The sequence below is a fragment of the Corythoichthys intestinalis genome, chromosome 20 (assembly GCF_030265065.1).
Source record: "Corythoichthys intestinalis isolate RoL2023-P3 chromosome 20, ASM3026506v1, whole genome shotgun sequence".
In the NCBI taxonomy this organism is placed as follows: domain Eukaryota; kingdom Metazoa; phylum Chordata; class Actinopteri; order Syngnathiformes; family Syngnathidae; genus Corythoichthys; species Corythoichthys intestinalis.
In genome coordinates this window covers 32,367,922-32,388,105 of record NC_080414.1, presented here as the reverse complement: position 1 = coordinate 32,388,105, position 20,184 = coordinate 32,367,922, and the positions used below count along the sequence as shown (strand labels likewise).

The 20,184-nt window shown below is 39.1% G+C and overlaps 1 protein-coding gene across 3 annotated transcripts in view; it reads left to right on the top strand.

The window, feature by feature from the left end:
- Window positions 1-18,607, top strand: part of mpp7a (MAGUK p55 scaffold protein 7a) — a 69,518-nt gene extending 50,911 nt beyond the window's left edge. Inside the window, exons 9-20 of one of the 3 annotated variants that reach the window (XM_057824449.1) lie at window positions 28-102; window positions 1,482-1,678; window positions 1,772-1,836; window positions 5,180-5,200; window positions 5,318-5,332; window positions 7,711-7,743; window positions 11,634-11,804; window positions 11,876-11,956; window positions 14,561-14,654; window positions 14,764-14,872; window positions 14,981-15,124; window positions 16,530-18,607. In XM_057824449.1, the coding sequence (XP_057680432.1) occupies window positions 28-102; window positions 1,482-1,678; window positions 1,772-1,836; window positions 5,180-5,200; window positions 5,318-5,332; window positions 7,711-7,743; window positions 11,634-11,804; window positions 11,876-11,956; window positions 14,561-14,654; window positions 14,764-14,872; window positions 14,981-15,124; window positions 16,530-16,709 (1,185 nt within the window). In that variant the 3' untranslated portion in view covers window positions 16,710-18,607. The remainder of the gene's footprint in view (window positions 1-27; window positions 103-1,481; window positions 1,679-1,771; window positions 1,837-5,179; window positions 5,201-5,317; window positions 5,333-7,710; window positions 7,744-11,633; window positions 11,805-11,875; window positions 11,957-14,560; window positions 14,655-14,763; window positions 14,873-14,980; window positions 15,125-16,529) is intronic. The other 2 variants (XM_057824450.1, XM_057824451.1) reach the window with 2 other exon arrangements.
- Window positions 18,608-20,184: the final 1,577 nt, after the last annotated feature.

Sequence of the window (20,184 nt, the reverse complement as noted above, 5' to 3'; positions counted from 1 at the left end):
TTCTATCTTGTCTCATTCACTATTCAGGCCCAGTCACAAGGTGCCATTACTTTCAAAATTGTTCCCGGGGTCAAGGAAGATGTAATAACCAAGGAGCCAAAGGTGGGCCAGAACTGATTAAGTTGTGACTGTTAAGCCTGTCGTGATATGCAATAAGTCAGTTTAGCGCACGCTAAATCAAAATGAGGTCAGTAATTTTTCCGACCTGCATACATTTGTGTGTGTATGTGCTGCGTGCACTCGGCACATGTTCGTGTTGGTTGCATATCAGACTCCAGTTCGTTGCACAGACGTTTATTGGCCATCAATACACCATAGAATTAAAGTTCAGATATACAAAAAAATGAAACACATCTATATTAAACATTGTAAAATGATAGCATTGCTACATTGAGGCTAATGGACAAAAGACAGTGTACTAACCAGACTGCTGTACAACATTGGCAGTCTTCTCCAAAACTCAAACTTAAGAAGTGACACTTCAACCATGAAAAGTCGTTTACAGCATTTGCAAACAATGCGAAAAAAAAAAAAAAAAGAAAAAAATCAATTACTGACATGCATGACGAAATTTGAAGACAAGTGCTCTATTTTTCTTTAACTGAGTATAAAGCTTACGGTTTGCGGTTTAGCGAACATCCTTCCGGTGAACATTTCAAAATAAAACCACATCATGTTCAACATGTAAATAAAATTTCTGGAGTTAATCTCACATAATTCACATTCTACACCAAGAATAGCTTTGAAATGACACTTATTATGAAAAATCTGATTGGCAATGAATTATTTGGCTTCAAATTTGCTAGCATGTGGACTTTGAAGGACAAGATGACAGTCATTTTGGATCAAATATACACTTTTGATGGGCTCTAATTGGCTGAGAACAAAAACGGCGTTGGGTTTCCCACTTATTTCATATTCTGCACTTAGCTAACTTTTGTTATGCATTGTGTGTGTGTTTTTTTTTCATTAATATAATTTTTAATATAGTTTGTTGTATTTAATAATAACAATTTATTGCATTTGAATGGGTAATTTATCAGGATGTATTGTCACTACATTAGTGGTTCAATTGGTTGAAAAATAAAATGACAATAAAATCGCATATTGGCAATAACTTACGAGACAATATATCGCCGTTTGAAATTATTGCATTTGTGGTAGTTTTTCTGTCCTTCAAAAGTCAAATATCAAAAATAGGCAAGTTACTATTGGGATATAGTTATATTAATGGGATACAGTTTTTGCCATGCAAAGTAGAATCATTATTAGATACACAACGCTACATGCATTTATTTTATTCCTTGGTATGTAAAGATTAGTTTTTTTGATCATCATCACTGATTGTTTTCTTGACACGAATTAATTGACAAACTCGAATGACCTTCTTAGAATACTTGCCCTTCAGAATGTAAAGAAAGTAACAAAAAGCATTCCTCCACTTGTTGTTCCTTCTTTCCTTTGTCGTCTTTATTGTTCAGATGTTTGTGAAGGCACTCTTTGATTATGACCCAAGAGACGACAAAACCATCCCATGTAAGGAGGCTGGACTGGCCTTCAAAAAGGGCTCCATTCTTCAGATCATGAGTCAAGATGATGCAACCTGGTGGCAAGCGAAACACGAAGGGGACGTGAACCCCCGCGCTGGTTTAATCCCGTCCAAACAGTTTCAAGAAAGGTGAGGGGGGGAAAGTACAAAGAACTTTCCCGCTTCTAACTCGAAATGCGGAATGACCTATTTTTGACTGTTTTGCGACTGCCTATGTTACAGGAGACTTGCGTTGCGAAGTTCTTCTGCAATTCTCCCAATCCAGAGGTCTTCGATTCGGCGATCCTGTAAGTTTCAGTTGTATGAGGTTAAAAAAAAAAAAAAAAAACTATTTGAAACAGAATAAATAAATCTAATGTTGTTTTATGCCTTGCATGAATAAAAAATACATACTGTAGATGAAGGGTGGAATGCATTTTTGCATACTTCTTGGGTTATGACTAGGGCTGTCAAACGATTAAAATTTTTAATCAAGTTAATTACAGCTGAAAAATTAATTAATCGTAATTAATCGCAATTCAAACCATCTATAAAATATGCCATATTTTTCTGTAAATTATTGTTGGAATGGAAAGATAAGACACAAGATGGATATATAAATTCAACATACAGTACATAAGTACTGTATTTGTTTATTATAACAATAAATCAACAAGACGGCATTAACATTATTAACATTCTCTTAAAGCAATCCATGGATAGAAAGACTTGTAGTTCTTTAAAGATAAATGTTAGTACAAGTTATAGAAATTTTATATTAAAATCCCTCTTAATGTTTTCGTTTTAATAAAATTTGTAAAGTGTTCAATTAAAAAATAAACTAGTAGCTCGCCATTGTTGATGTCAATAATTACACAATGCTCACTCATGGTGCTGAAACCCATAAAATCAGTCGGACCCAAGCGCCAGCAGAGGGCGACATAACCCAAAAAAAAAACAAATAACAAGCGGGCATTACACTGTGCTGTCATTTTAATCTGTTTGAGCGGGGCATGTTCGTTAAATGCGTCAAATATTTTAACGTGATTAATTTAAAAAATTAATTACCGCCCGTTAACGCGATAATTTTGATAGCCCTAGTTGTGACACAAAAATTCAGACAATGCATATAACATGTCTCAATTATGTGCATTCCTTACTAGGTGTAGATCTAACATTCAATGTTATTGAAACAAACCAACTAAAAGACTACAAGTACAGCATTTGACAGGCACTGTTCTTTCAACAAAATTGTTCTGTGTAATCTTTCACTGAATTTTCTGAACTTGTGTTTCTGGGTACCTCACAATACGATACGATTTGCGATACAAGCCTCACAATCACGATGATCTCACAATAATTATCGATACATGGGTCAGGAAATCTTAAGAGAGAGATTGGAAACCCTGCGGCGGAAGCTCATTTCAGCCACTTGTATCCGGGATCTTGTCCTTTCGGTCACGAGCTGTGGGTGGTGAGCATAGGTGAGAGTAGGAACGGAGATCGACTGGTAAATCGAGAGCTTCACATTCTGGCTCAGCTCCTTCTTTACCACTACGGACCTGTGTAGAGTCTGCATCACTGCAGACGCTGCACCAATTTGCCTGTCGATCTCCCGCTCCCTCCTGACCTCATCCTTAAACAAGACCCCAAGATACTTAAACTCATCCACTTGGAGCAGGATGTCATCCCCGACCCAGATAGTGGACGCCATGCACCCTTTTCCGACTGAGGACCATGGTCTCGGATTTGGAGGTGCTGATCTTCATCCCATTTCACACTTGGCTGCCAACTGCTCCAGTGAGATTTGGGTGAGAAGCTCGGTCATCCAGGAAGGATTGAGTTTCGAGCCGCTACTCCTCCGCGTTGAGAGGAGCCAGCTGAGGTGGCTCGGGCATCTGGTTCGGATGCCTGCTGGACGCTTCCATGGAGAGGCATGTCCCAACAGCAGGAGGCCTTGTGGACAACCCAGGGCATGCTGAAGAGACTATGGCTCGGTTGATAATGCAGGTCTTAATGCACAATTCCGATTTTTTGTCATATCTGTTTTTTTTTTTGGCGTGCCCATTCAGACTGCCTTTGTCCATTGAGCCCGTTCAAGTATTACGCATCCGCACTAATTCGCACTTCGACACGCGCTGAGCAAACTGACCCGCATGCGCAGAAGCATCAAAACAAATAACTACGCACTGTGCATGCATGACGCACACACATAAGCCTTATGTATGTGTGTCAGTTTGCCCCGACTCGGCCATGTAAGCAATACTGAATTATTGCTCATTTGGTGCATAGTAAGAAACGGAGCCTTAATAGACTTATCCTTTGCGTTAACACTAATGAACAACTGCATCGCTGCGATCTTGCGTGCTGCTCTCGCTCTTTGCTGACGTAATTGCTGCAGAATTCCGAATTGGGAGACTGGACAGTTCAGACAGCCGCCACATTCTGGAAAATGTGGCCCAGATGGGATTTAAACAACATACGAAAGTGACCCAGATCGAATTTGAAATGGTCCACATCTACGTTCAGACTGTCAATTTAACGCCTCACTCGAGCCGGAAAAACACAAAAAAATCGGATTCGTGCATTAAGTCCTGCGGTCTGAACCTAGCATATGTCTCTCGGCTGGCCTCGGAACGTTTTGGGAGCTGATTGAAGTCACTGGTGAGAGGGAAGAATCTGGGTTCCCTGCTAAACCTGCCTCCGCCAGCGACCCGACCCCGACTTAACCGGTAGATAATGGATGGATCAAAGGATGGGTCAGGAAATGATTCTTGGATATTCTACAAAACAACTAATAAACAGAAAAAAAGCTATTTTCATCCTTCTGCTGTGAATTGGAACGAGTTTGTCACTAGTAGACGTCCAATCCGTTTGAAGTGGGAGGGATAGCAGGGAATGTTCATTCATCCATGGCCGTCAGTGGCAGCCAATGAGTTAATCTTTGGGACATTTCACGTCATTGCCTGTTCATTTTTGGTCACTTCCTTTACCCCCTGGGCATTTATGGGTCACTTACTGTTGATTCTGGGGCATTTACAGGTCACTTCCTGCTTACTTTGGGTTACCAAAAAAGGGAGTGATTCAAGATTGTCCACAAATGAATAAGAAGTGACTCCAAATCAACAGGAAATAACCTCTAAATGCCCCAAAATGAACAGGAAGTGACCAGTCAATGCCCACAAAAGACTGGCTGTAAATGCTCTGGTTTCAGTGCCATTGATGGCACTAGATGTCCAGTCCAGTCAGAATGAATTGGATGTCTTGCACCGTAAAAGGCAGCCAGTGAGCTACCATAGACACTATTCTGATGGAAGATTTTGGTAGCAACCTGTTAATTCCTTTTTTTTAAAACAGTGGCAACCTTTTAGAAAGATATATCGATTCTTGGTGGGAGCTTATCGATAATGGGCCACAAGGTATCGCGATATATCACCTTTTTGATATATTATCACAACATCCCTTGTGTTAATGTACGTAGTTATAGTAGTTAATCAATGTTTTCCAGATCCTAGGTTTCTTCTGTGTGTTGGACTGTGAGTTTCTGTCTACTGTTTTGTGTGCAACATTAGCTTTGACTACACAGAACTAGCTCAAGTTAGTGAAATGACTCTTTATGAAAGCAATTAATTTTTGTTTTGCTTTTTTAAGATGATGTGGCTGTAGACTTTGGTAGGTGTCTCCTCTTTTCCCCCCTTTTTTCTGAAATCTTATATGTTTACAATGAAACCCAACCTTCACGCTAACATGCTCAATTCCATTTCTCGCTGCTTTCACTCATTCTGACAGTTGAGGAAATTGAAGGTAAAATTTATAACACCTCTCTTTTAATAATTTTTTAATCATCTTCACATGATGATGGTCATGCATAGGAAAAAACGTAACTGCTTTTAAATTAACCTAAAACACTCATCTCGCTTTTCCATATACGTGTTTTTGTTTTATTGACAGAACTAAGTATTTGTCTATAATTTAATCTAAGAAATAATGTGTTTGTCATTGGATAACATACCTTATATTGCCACTTGTATTGCTGACATTTTTAAAAATGGGACAGTCCAACAGTGCTACTTTTGGTCATTTTGTCTGTCCAATCCATTACAAGCAAACAAACATAGTTTTGTAATATAATTTTAATGTGTTGAGATACTATAGCTGTGTTCTTGATCATTTACCGTAGATACCTTGTGAAATGAGAACCTGCAATTTCACAAAAATATGTTAGTTTATTCTAGGGCTGCAGCTATAGGTTATTTTAGTCGTCGATTAATCGATGAACTTGTTAGTTCGAATAACCGAGTAATCGGAAAAGGAACATAAAGAATTAAAATGCCTGAGCTGAGCCTCAAACGGTTTAAAAAACAATAAATGAGGATCTAAGTACAACAAAAGAACAATTGGCTAACTTAGATAGCAAAAGTCCGCTAGCTTAAATGCTATTAGGCTCGAGCGTTTACGTCACAGCAGCACGGGATCGTGTGAGATTTGCGACAACGCAGCCATTTCGGAAGCACGTCTGCATCATGGGACATTTAAACTTAATGGCAAATACAATTCAACTACGAGTGCCAAAGATGGAAAAATGTAGGGAAAACTTGCCAGTTCGATATAGAGACAAACTTGTTACCACGGAGAAGGACAGATATGTGAGCAATTTTAAGGATGTGAACAATGTTGACCCTCACAAGCAAGCCGAACACAAATGGAATAAAGATGTCGACAAGCTTCCACCACTACGCGAAATGGACATCATGCTGTATTTAGTGTTAGGTGTATGTTACTACACTCATCAGCAATTCCGAAACCACAAATCGCTACAAAGCTACGAACAGTTTTGCCGCGGATGGGTGCAGGATCTGCACATTATGACCATAGCAAACGGCATCACCATCTTTCTAGCAAAGGTAGGCAATGTGTGTTTACATTTGTCTGTGACCACGGATGTACAAATTTTTTGTTGCAGAAAATGTAGCCTGTGTACAAATTCTTTGCCACTCTCTCTCGTCAAAATATTACAGCTTTTTCATTTAGCAACGACAGGAATTATGTCTTATGAAGACAATGCACATGTATGCATGCTAGTTGTTTAGCTGTAGCTATAGCTAACAACAGGCCGACTTAGGGCATAAAGTTACTGAAATTTGCGTAAACAAACGAAATTAACTTACCTGAGTGGAAGTGCATAGAGCAAACTCTGTGTGTAACTGGAGAATCAAACGTTATGCCCTTCCTTCTGATCGAGGCCACCCATGCCATTCTTCGACGCTTGCTAAGTTCAGATATGACCTTTCCCTCGCCTTTTCTCCATGTAGGGATCCGGAAGAAACTCAATGGTGTTCCGTCGAGCTGTACATTCTCCTTTCTATTCGATCGGTTGTTGCAATTCTTTACCGCACAATAATTTCCAACCATTTTTAAAGAGCGACCTGTGTTGAAATGCCTCACTGTTTATGTTTCTCGCTTCCACAATGGCGATAGCAGCGGAAACCTCGCGAGTGCCACATCATACGCTCGAGCCTAATAAAATGCTTTTGATAAACTTTTATTTTATGCAATACTCTTAACATGGTTCAAACACATATTCCAAATAAAGAACTGCTAAAAATACATTTAAACTAAACATTAGCTCAAAAATACCTTAAAACTAAACATTAGTTCAAACAAAAACTTAGCTTATGTTGGTCTGAACAGGGAGCAGCCGGATTCAGCCATGTCAAATGAGTTATGTCATATTCACTGTCGCCACTATCCACCCAAATCAATACAACTAAATGCAAACACTTTCAAAACAAACCATTAGAACACCATTTTAATTAAACGAATACTCAAAGCAGCACAATTTAATCGTATCTTTTTTTCTAATTGAATTCCTCGAGTTAATCGGTTAATCGTTGCAGCACTACTTTATTCAAAAACATAGAAATCAAATGAAAAATGTTAACTTTGCTTTCCTCAATGGGATGGCTTATAAACTGTTACATTTAGATCCGTAATTGCAACAATAAGCTTGTTGCTTTTGTCGTCATACATGGTAATTGTGTGCATTCATTCAGAAAAAAAAACAACAATTTTTTATTTGTTTGGAGACTGGATCCCTATATCTGTCCTTTTTTATTCTTTTCTTCCATTATGATAATATGCCACTCTCCTGGCCCCTTCTTTCTTCCTTTTCTCATCGCCAGAGGATGCAGACTTTATTAGCAGTTACCATCTAGGTGAGAGATTTATTTCTTTTCCTTTCTCTTCCGCTTTTCCTTGTTTGCCTTTGTTTCAACTTCAGATTGAAAAATCATTCTTCAATAACAGCAACATTTGGAAAATAGATGTAAAAACAGAGATCATCTGAGCTAGGTGTATTCTATGTCTTTTCGTTCCTTGTATATTATTTGCTATAAGATTTAGTTTTTTTTAAACAAGTAATTAGGCCAGATTTATGCTTCTGCATTGACGGCGGGGCAACGGCGTAGATTGTACGTCGTCATTGAGCATTCGAAGTTCTGTGTCGTACTGTAATTCACTGCCAAGCCACTAGAGGGGTGTGGCCAAATGTTGAAGTGTAGGCGAAATAAGAGACGTTTGCGAATGTTTGAAAACGGCGGAGTTGTTGTGCTGAACAACGTTCTGAGCAGAGCAATCACAGTCCTTTGACATTCACGTCACGATGCATTGACGTGACGCGGAGTCAGGATTTTTTTGAGGTGCACGTCAGGCTATGGCATAGGCTCGTAAATCGGGTCTGCGTTACTGGCGTATGTCCATCATCACCGCAATACAGAAGCATAAATCAACCATAAATCTTTAACATTCTATAGAATTTTTTTCCCGAATTGTATTAACTACTGTGGTTGGCATTGATGGGTTCATTTTGGTATTTTGCAAGTATGCAAGAAAGTGCACTTGTGGTTACCACAGTGTCTTTTTATACAGTGGTACAACAAATAGTGAACACAGGCTCAAATTCGTGAAATGTAAATACCGTATTTTCCGCACTAAAAGGCGCACCGCATTATAAGGCGCACCTACAATGAATGGTAGAAGTATTTGCACTCCTTGTGATCTTGCAAGTTCACCCACTTAGAGAATAGGTAGAGGTCTGAAATTTCAATCAAAGATACATTTCCACTTATAGTGACATAATCTAAAAAAAAAAATCCGGAACTCACATTGTATGATTTTTCAATTATTTGTTTGTAATAAACTGGGATTCATAAGTATTTGTACACCTGAGAAAATTTGTGCTATTATTTAATAAAGAACCCTTTTGTTTGCAATTACAAAGGTCAGACGCTTTCTGTGCTTCTTCACCAGGTTTTCACATACTGAAACAGGGATTTTGGCCCATTCCTCCGCACAAATCTTCTGTAGACCTGTCAGGTTTCAGCTCCATCCAAAGATTTTCTATTGGAATGAAGTCTGGTGACTGGCTAGGCCACTCCAGAACCTTTTTACGCAGCCACTCCTTGGTCAGCTTGGCTGTGTGCTTTGGATCATTGTCATGTTGGAAGATCCAGCCACAACTCATCTTCAAGTCTCTGACTGAGGGAAGGGGGTTGCGGCTGAAAATCTAACGATACATTTCACCATTCATCCTCTGCTTTATACAGTACAGCCGTCCTGACCCCTTTGCCGAAAAGCAGCCCCAAAGCATGAGGTTTCCACCCCTATACTTCACAGTGGGGATGGTGTTCTTAAGATTGTACTCATCCTTCTTTTTCCTCCACACACGATGAGTAAAGTTTGCACCAAAAAGGCGTACTTTAGTCTCATCTGACCACATTACTCTCTCCCATGACCCCTCTGCATCATTCAGATGGTCCCTGACAGCCGCCATCTTAAAGCAGTAGAATTTTCACAGGAAGGCTCTGTTAAAGAGAACCTTCCTAGCAAACTTAAATAACTTTTCATCTAAAATTCTACTAAATCGGCAAAATCTTTACTTTAATCTATCTTTAATTGATGAAACAGTTTTAAAACTTTCACATATTGAAAGTAGACAGAAGCGAACTAATGCAATAACAGGAGCAATTTTAACAACTTTAACGGTTGTTTCACAACATTAAATGACTTCCAAACATAGCAAAGGTTACAATCTAGTTATTGCAATATCCGAAATACCCCTAGACTCGACTAAGTTAAGTTTAGGGTAAAGAATTGGGCTAGAGCCTATTGTCCCAAAAACTCTTAACTTTACATAGTGTGACCTATGTTTTTTTAATTTTTATTTTTTACCTTTTTTTTGGGAATGAAAAAAAAAACAACAACAAAAAAACTTGAAAAGTTACACCAGTTACTTTGCCAAGTAACTAATTACTCTTACATTCAGGTAACTGAGTTAATAATGCAATTACTTCATGGGAGAAGTAATTTGTAACTGTAATTAATTACTTTTTTAAAGTAAGATTAACAACGCTGCTTCAGACGGGGTTCCACATGTACTGGTAACTCTTTGAGTGTCATAATTATTGCTTATTCTCAGGGGCACAAATACATATGAACCCCAGTAAATTAGAACCAAATTATTGAAAAATCATGCAATGTGAGTTCTGGATTTTTAAAAAAGTTTTTTAGATTATGTCTCTATAAGTGGAAATGCATCTATGATTGATATTTCAGACCTCTACCTAAGTGGGTGAACTTGCAAAATTACAAGGGGTCTAAATACTTCTGCTCCTCACTGTATTTTAGGCACATAGAATAGACGCTACAGTAGAGGCTTGGGTTTCGTTATGTATTCGTTAGATAGAGATGCGTGCCAAGTTGCTGTGAGACCTGTTGTGGCTCAATATTGATTCATATATAAAGATGCACCAGATTATAAGGCGCACTGTCGGCTTTAAAGAAAATTTAAGGCTTTTAGGTGCGCCTTATAGTGTGGAAAATACAGTACAATAAATTGTCTACTCACCCTAACTGTGATGACTCGTGACAGATGTGTTTGACAGTACTCACCTGTATATTGTCCCTGTGTTTGAATTACACTGTGAATATGTACTCTGTAATTGAATGATACCTAGTGTATAAGCTTCCCCAGGTTGCAGTCAGTAGAAGAAAATTTTTATTTATGTCTTTCTGGAAATTGTTCTCATTCTTCTCACCATATTTGTTTTCATCAATAGACTCTCTCTTAATTCCTTACCTTGTTTTTTTTTTCTAACTTTGAACCTCAACTAATTTGTATTTCTCGAGATTAGGGATGTCCCGAGTCCGAGTCTCCTGATTTTGAGAGTCCCAGTTCAATACCGGATAAAAAAGTTGTGTGTTTTTTTTTTTTTTTTTTTTTTTTTTTTGAACAAAAGTTCCAAACATGTTAATATACATATATATGTTGCATCTTTTGGCATTGCCATTGTATTTCTGGATTATTTTGTTACTGCACGTTTTTCATTGCATCAACTTTAATGCCATACTTTTAATCACTCTCCATAACATTCATAGAATTCATATGAGCAAGTCTACTCAAATTCACTCATGCTGCAAAGAACAGCCTCGAGAAACTGAAGATTGACTAAACGATTATCACATTTGTGCCTTTGATCGTAGAGCTACAGAGCCTTCAGATCAAAGCTACAAACCTGTCAATCATTGTTAACTTTAAGTAGCAAACTCCATTGCACTGCTGACCAAGAAAAGCAGCAGCAAGGAGAGTGAGAGGCTGTACGGTCATGAAACAGAAAAACATAAATATATTTGTTTGATTAAAAACCCAATCCTTTTCACCCAATTCCGATCCTCTGAAAAATGGCACGATCGGTCCAATTTCCGATCACGTGATCGGATCGGGACATCCTTACTCTAGATCCTTCTACTTCAATGACCAGTCAACTATTTGACTGTCTTTTCAAAGTTCATAGTTTTATCGGGGTTTGCTCAGTTTTGGTTGCACACGAGGAGGCCAAAGATGACAATCTTGAACTAAGCTTAACATTACTATTATTAATATTATTGTTACCAATGAGGCATTGTCTGGAGCATTGAAACCATCGAGTTTTTTTGTCACACAAAGAGAGTTTGTTTCCTGTACTTAGATGATTATTTGATTAATGTAGGGTCTATAATTTACTTTTTGGTTCTCCTTTTATTTTCTTCTTCATGTTCATGACTCTAGTTGGGTTCAGAAGAAGCTTCCGTCTCAGCAGGAAAGACAAGAAGACCAACAAGTCCATGTACGAGTGTAAGAAAAGTGAAATTTATGACACAGCGGACGTACCCACATATGAAGAGGTCGCTAAATACCAGAGGCCAAATAAAGCTAAACACCGGCTAGTGGTCCTAGTTGGTGAGTATTATACTAGATGCAATTTGTCGAATTGCTTAATGATCGTCAACTGTGTTTTTGCCTTTTTGTAGGACCGCCTGGAGTTGGCTTGAATGAGCTGAAGAGGAAACTTTTGATTTCCGATCCACAGCACTTTAGTGTGACCATTCCACGTATGTCTACATTATTTTTCAACAACGATATTATTTTCTAAATGACCCTCACACTTCACCTTATAAGTACTTCTGTTTTTACCTTTGTGTTTATGTACAGTTTTGATGCCAAAAGGCCTTAAAAAAGTACAGTTGTACATCTACTTACAAATGTCTGTACATACAGAATTTTGAGGTTAAGACTAGCCTCAAAAAGGAAAATATTTCCTTTTGTTACGAAAGAAATTTCAGGATATAATTGGCGAAAACACAGTATTGCTTGTATTCGCAGCTCCCAGAGTTTACTGAACGTAATATACTCGTAGCTGCTCTGCCATTGGCTATTGCCTAGCATTCCTAGCATCTAATTGGCTAAGAGGGGCCTCTACTGTATGTGTATCCCAGCGTCCTTTTCATTTGCCCCTCGTGTGCCGACAGCTTTGCATGACCGTAATAACTTTTATTCTTTATTCTTGTTTTTTAACATCATGCACAACTCTGATTTTATGTTTATTGTGCACTGATTTAATTATAACATGTATTTGTTACATTTTTTTAATGCATTTTTATGCATTATAAAAGATTTATGTCTTAATTTTGCGGGGCTTGGACCGGATTAGGGCATTTACATGGAAAAAACTTCTCTACTTACAGAACTTTCAAGTTACAAAACTAGTTACAGAACCAATTAATACAAACGATGTAAAATTTGACTCGTCATTTGTCTAGACATGACAACATGCTCGAAATACGACGATTTGTGACAGCGGTGCACTGTCATTGTTTTCCTGCAAGACGGACGCACAGCGGATATTCTTGTTAGATAAATCAACATGGGTCCCAAGAACATTGGTGCACGTGGTGAAAAATGGAAAAAGGTGATGAATTGCGTTGAAATTAAGATGGAAATGATAGAAAAATAGGAGCGTGATGGGGGCGCCACTGAACTGGATAGACAATCAGGCCGGAATATGTCTACGATCTCAAAGGTCCTCCTCCGACCTCCGTTCGCCAGTCTTTATGAGTTAAGGTGATAATTATTATTATTGTATCATCGGCAAGGAAGTCGCCAGCTTTGTCAGGTTTTAAATCATTTATTTCAGAACTTGTGCAACACAACACAGTTACTGTCCACCAGAGGTTGCGCTAGACTTTTTCGTTGTCTGTCATTTTGACTGACAGGGTCATAAAAATCCGGTCATAATCTATTTTTACCCGTCACTTAAATTTTTAAAATGATGATAATGACATTGTGGTGACCCTTTGTTTGGCATAATTCACCTTCCGTACTTGTGTGTCCATTTGGCCGAGTGCGTTAGCGGCTACGACACAGTCACGTGACAGAGACACTTAAGAGCCACGCGCGTTCCGGCTTGAAAAGAGAGTTCACAGAGAGCAGCAGAGCTACAGCGGCTGGACACAGCAATTCGAGCTAACAAGACTGTTAACATTGCATACCGCCTCAGCATATTCAATAGTATTTAGTTTTCATTCATTTTAAATTAATATTCTGTCCGAACAAGCTTAACAGAGAATCCACACCGTGCCATCACACATTAAGCAGATGAATATGTAACTTTTTCTCCGCAGTGACAAAAACAGCTGACTGTGGCCCCAGTAGGTAGGCTACATTATGGAACAATGAAATTAACAGTTCACCTGCTGTGGCCTGAACGGAGTCTTACATCTTCCTCCTGGTGCGCATGGACTTGAATTGCGTGCCCGCATGTGCAGTCCCTGTTTTGTCATCTCATCAACACCATCTTCGTTTTAGGCTTTTTGAAGAAACGTCGGACACTCATTTGCCTTGACATTTTTCAGAGTAAGGCCAATGACGTCATGCATCAAGAGAGACAATAGCTAATTAATATGCTCACTCGCCACCCTGTGGTCTGGGGTGTGAATTGCAACCTGTCAAAATGACAGGTGGACTTCAGTTTTTTCCGTCACCGTTTTAAAAAATCGGTCAACGACGGAAAATATTCGGTTACCGCGACCCCTGCTGTCCACCATAGCTGACGCCAACAATAACATGGAAAGAGAAAGTAAAAACTCTTCCGCACATCTTATATTATATTTATTAAGGATTTAGTTAGGCGTTTGGACTTTGGAACAAATTAATCGAATTATTATGCATTCTTATAGGAAAATCTTGCTTGACATACAACCATTTCTATTTACAAACCAGGTCCTTGAACGAATTAAATTTGTATGTAGAAGTACCACTGTATGTTAGAAATTTGGGGAGGACAATCCATTTATCTACAATCATGTATGCATTTTAGTTTCCTTTTCTTAATGTTGGAGTGCATAAATTATGTTGAAAATAAGGTAATTATTGTTTAGGATCACCTGATTAAATTAAAATTTGTTCTAAATATTTTGTTAGCACTGTTGCGTTTATATGCAACCCAACTAAACTCCATTCAACTCAGTCAATTTACACTAGTATTTTGCAATAATGTTTACAAAAAAATTGCTATTACAGATGTACTGTAGCCTTCTAAAGACTCCAATAAATGTTTAATGGTGGCATGCTTCACATGGTTTCTTGCCCAACACTAATTGAGGTAGTCAACCATCAATTCTCACTCCTTGCGCTCTTTGTCACCCTTTCTCTCTCAGATACAAGTCGACCCAAGAAGAACCTCGAGAATGATGGTGTGGAATACCATTTCATCTCAAAACATCTCTTCGAGACTGACATTCACAACAATAAGTAAGCACGCTTGTAGCTGACATTAACAGTAACGCACAATGAAAACATCTACAAAATACATACACATGATCAAAATGATTTTCTATCATCTTTTCATCTCACCCCTCAGGTTCATTGAGTTTGGTGAGTACAAAGGGAATTACTATGGGACAAGTTTGGACTCCATACGTTCGGTCCTGTCCAGGAACAAAGTGTGCCTATTAGATGTTCAGCCTCATGTAAGTAGCCCAGATAGTTCCTTCTTTATCTTCTTTGCTATGCTCTACTCGTCTTTTTTCCCCATCTATAACACATGCTTACAGTACTAGTTCTTCTTTGTCTTCCAGACATTAAAGCACTTGCGGACTGCAGAGTTCAAACCATTTGTAGTTTTTGTGAAGCCTCCTACAATTGAGAGGCTGAGGGAAACAAGGATAAATGCAAAACTAATTTCGGGCAAGGATGACAAGGGATCCGCTAAGCCATTCACAGTGAGTGCCCGCATTTAATTTCATTTCTGTGTGTGTGGTTTTTTTTTAAATATGTATATAATTCATTGACTATTTGACTATTGTATTGCATTGGCATTCATTATGGCATGCTCATATCTGTCAAGATGAGATCAGTTGGCTAAAATTTATTTAGCACAGCGTTTCTTAATCTGGGTTCGATCGTACCTCAGGGGTTCATTTAGTAAGTCTAAAAGGTTCGGCAAAGGTTAAGTACGACACGTAAGGTCCCATTTTCATACGTTGACTCAATCTAGGCAAAGTGATGATTTAGACCAGGTTTTGGACTAGTTTGCCTCCAATTTACTGGCTTTATTCCACTTCTTTCAGTTGCTAGTCTTCTATCTGATGGTTTTCTCAATGGAAAGTTGACTTGCACTTGATATAAGGATGTATAACAGACCTATGGGTGGAGTGGACTTAATTTTGAACTATTTAAAAACATCAAAATGTCTGTCAAAATGTAAAGAAATTTGAACAGGAATTTGCTTATATTTTAGCTTGCTAGCTTAGATATATCAGTGTTGAATTGGAGGGGGGTGGGGGGTTATTTTCTGAATGCGAATTCTTTGGTGAATGCACATGGGTCCTTTATTTTTTTTTTATTGGGTGCCATTTGGACGTAACTGAGTGGACACCACAAGATTGGACATTTTGTGCTAAAGTTTAAAGTAGCTTTGCTAGCATAATAGCTAACATGACTTTGGATACTTTATAAGAAATCTATATTTTTCACAAATAAACCTTTTGAAATGATTAAATACGCCATTAATTTCTTTGATATACAGCTTTAACAGAGTGGACACGTTGTAATCAACCACACTGAGCGTACTTCATAAAACTGCAAAATCAGATTTTTCATAAAATATAAAATTGCTTAGCACAGTTGAATTTCCCGCCACTGGTGTGATGTTATCGCAGACGGGTGATGTCGTTAATAAATGGGTGATTTTCTTAAATGAACACTAACACAACAGAGTGGACAGTGACACTGGGGACAAACTGAAAAAAATTTTTTTTAATTAATAAATGAAATTGGGGACAAACTGAAAAGTTTTTTTTTAATTATTAAATGAAATAATGAATAAAAATGCCTCCAGTTCAAATGGTTTCTTCCCCCAGAAAATTGAGATTTTAAGCTTTGCAACCCTCCTGGAAAAAGCGGAAGTACTATGAAACGCGCAGTACTGTAACTTCTTTGGAACTTTTGTTCAAATAAAAACAGACCAAAATACTTTTTTTCCGGTATCCGATCAGGACTCTGTATCGGCAGAATCTCAAAATCAGATGACTCAGACTCGGGTGCAAAAATATATAATCGGGACATCCCTAATGTAAACATGTTTGTTCTTTTCCTTTATCCTCCCTGTTTTTACACTTGCCCCAGGAGGACGACTTTCAAGAGATGTTGGCAACTGCCCAGACAATGGAGACTCAGTATGGACATCTATTTGAGAAGATCATAGTAAACGATAACCTTTCGGAGGCCTTTGGCGAACTGCGTGTGACACTAAAGAAAGTGGAGATGGACACACAGTGGGTTCCAGTGAGCTGGACTCACTCGTGAGATCTACACAGACTGTAAAAGAACAAGAAAATGAAGATATCTGCTTTAGCAAGTGTTTTTGAGGGGTTAGAGGGAAGATAAGATTACAACAGGCTACTGAGCTGTAAATGCAGATTTTTATAATATGTGGGATCTGTATTAATTTCAACCTGCAGTAAGGTCTCGATTCAAATCTTTTGAGGTCTAAATAGATTTCACTTTGGGTTGAAGCTGTAAAACGTTCCTGATCTAGATTGCAGTCTTGGATGCAAGATGAAGTACATCGTTCCAAACCAAAATGTTGAATTAGCCTGGACCGTTGCAGTACCAGCAACATTGCCAGCACATCAGCACCACAGCCAACCAGAAGCCTTTTTTCAGCGTTTTTATTAGATGAAACTATTACAAACCAAAGGAACTGTCACATTTGTTCTTGGTTTGACAACTTACATGCACATATCTGTAAAAGAATGCAAAGGGTAAGGGATATTGCAGGAGTGAATATTTTTGCTTTCCTGTATTACGATATTTTTATGCTTACAAAATTTTTTGGGCATCAGAACATTGTTTGGTACATTATCGTAAAGGGCAGTAAATGTTGATTTTTTTTTTTTTTTTTTTAATTGAAAAAAGTAATATATTTTCTAATGAATGCTAGGGAGTTTTGTGTAATTGGTTTTTACATTTTTATATGCATATAATTTTTTTGAGCAATATTGTACACTTTGTTCTGTAATGACAATATTTGTATTCACAAATGTCTTTGCTTTGTTGTCGTTCCACAAGCCATTTTATACAGGAATTCTAACTACTCTCTACTGCATTTGTAGTTGTTCGTCCCTGTTTTTCTTTTTATCCATTAGTCATAGTCCTTTTTAAATACCATATGCACTTTACCTTTAACACATGGAGCTTCGTAGCAGATGTGGAATATCAATTTTATGATTCTAAGAGAAATCTGCACTGCTTTTGCAAACAAAATTATTTTCTTATTTTACAAATTGGACATTTCAATAATTACAACACCTGGTTCAAGTTATTAGGTAATTTTCCGAGCACAGGCTTCCTTCCATAATCCTAAAACATGTGTGTTACTTTAATTGAAGAAGCTACATGTGAATAGTTGTTTGTCTAAGCCCATGTCCACACGTCGCAGGGCTTTTTGAAAACGAGTATTTTGCCCCGTCCGTCAAGAAAAAAAAAAAAAAAAATCAACGTCCACACCACCTTGTTTGTAGGAAAAATATCGTCCACACCCAACCACATAAGTGTTTTTTTTTATACATATTTGATGTGCATCAAAGCACAGAGTGAATGACAAGTAAATGAATGGTTCAACGATCGTATTTTGTTTGTTTAGCCCTTGCCTTGTGAGATTTTCATGAACTGTTAGCATGTGTTTATATATGTGCATTATATACCGTCATTTGCAGACTATAAAAGGCCACATATATTCCGGTGCGGCTTATACAGTGGTATGAAAAAGTATCTGAACCTTTTGAGTTTCTCATTTGTCAAAATCACACGGATGAAAAAACAGTGTCTGCTTTAAGTAAAACCACCTAAACATTTATAGGTTTTCATATATTAATGAGGATAGTATGCAAACAATGACAGAAGGGGAAAAAATAAGTAAGTGAACCATTACATTACAACCAGACGCTTGCTGTAGATTCAGCTCAGTCTGGCATATTGACCAGGACTCATCCTGGCCCATTCTTCTCTACAAAACTACTGTAGTTCAGTCAGATTCTTGGGATATGTGGCATGAATCGCTGTCTTTAGGTCCTGCCACAGCATCTTAATGGGGTTAAAGTCTGGACTTTGACTTGGACACTCCAGAATGTGTATTTTGTTCTTCTGAAACCATTCTGAAGTTGATTTACTCCTGTGTTTTAGATCATTGTCTTGTTGCAGCATCCTTCTGTCATGTTCCCTGCCTCTCTGGTTCACTCACCTGCCTTTTCCCGCCTCTCGGCTTGGCACAGCTGCTACTGATCATCGTTAGGGGAGTATTTAAGTGGCAGGCTCACGTCACTTCCCTGTCTGATCGTTCCAGCACAAAGCTTCACGTCCGAGACCTCCTTCATATGATATCCTGCCTGCGCTTCTCGACGGCCACGCAACCACGCCTGTCTTCAGTAATCCGGTCTGCCTCTTTTTGCTGTTCTAACACTCAGCTGCTGATTGCAATATACGGCCTCCTGGCCAAACTGTCAAGCTTGTTGCCGAATCTGCATTTTGGTTCCATCCCACACCTGGCTAATCATGACAGAACGATCAGACCAAAACATGGAACCCGCAGATTCGAATCCACTTCACGTGGCCCTCAGAGCCCAGGGACGGCGAATCCTGCAGCAAGAGGAACAGATTTCCTCCCTCCATGAACTTCTGAAAAATACAACTGATCGACAGACGTCAATGATACAGACTCTGAACTCTCAGCTAGCAAACCTCGCTCTTCAGCTTCAACCAACAGCCCAATCCGTCAGGTCGGCCTCTGCTCCTGTGGACCAACCCAACACACAGGTGAACTTACAACTGTCCAACCCAGAACGCTTTTCGGGTGACACGGGAGACGTTCGCACCTTCCTAACACAATGTGAGCTCCACTTTGAGTTGCAAGCCTCTGCTTTTGTGACTGAGCGCTCCAAGGTGGCGTATGCCATTTCCCACCTCTCAGGAAGAGCCGCAGCTTGGGCCACTGCTGAATGGAGCCGCAACTCACCTGTCTGTTCATCATATCAGACTTTCACCAGCTCCTTGAAACAAGTTTTTCAAAGCAAACCGACGGTAAGAGAGGCGTCGTTAGCACTAATGAACCTGCGACAGGGGAAACGCCGGGTGGCTGACTTTGCCATTGATTTTCGAACGCTAGCAGCCGACAGTGATTGGAACCAATCTGCACTGACTGATGCATTTTTTCAAGCCCTTTCTGACCCCATCAAGCTTGCCATGGTAGCCATCGACATCCCGAGCGACTTGGACTCCCTTATTGCACTGGCCATGCAGATCGACCGACGCCTTGCCGAGCGAGACCAGGAAGGAAAACGCCGGCTGCGCCAACATCATCATCATTATCAAGACAACCCCCACTCCTTCCTACCGTCACCTCAACGGCTCTCTCCTCACTCCCTTTCTACGCGAGAACAAACACCTGAGGAGCCGATGCAGCTGGGCCGTACCCGTCTCACCCCAGAGGAACGTCAACGCAGAGCAAGAGATGGTCTATGTTTTTATTGCGGACAACGTGGCCATGTAGTCAATAAATGTAAAGTCAAGGCCGCATCAAACCCAGCTAACACCTCTGTCCAGGTGAGCCAGACTATCATTAATAATTCGGGAAACGTTACTCCTTCAGTTACCTTGTCCTCACCCCATAGTAATGTCATGGTTTCGGCTTTTATTGATTCTGGTTCAGAAGCTAACATGATCAACTTCAATCTTGCCAGGCGTCTGTCACCCTGCCTGATTCGTCTGAATAGCCCCCTGTCGG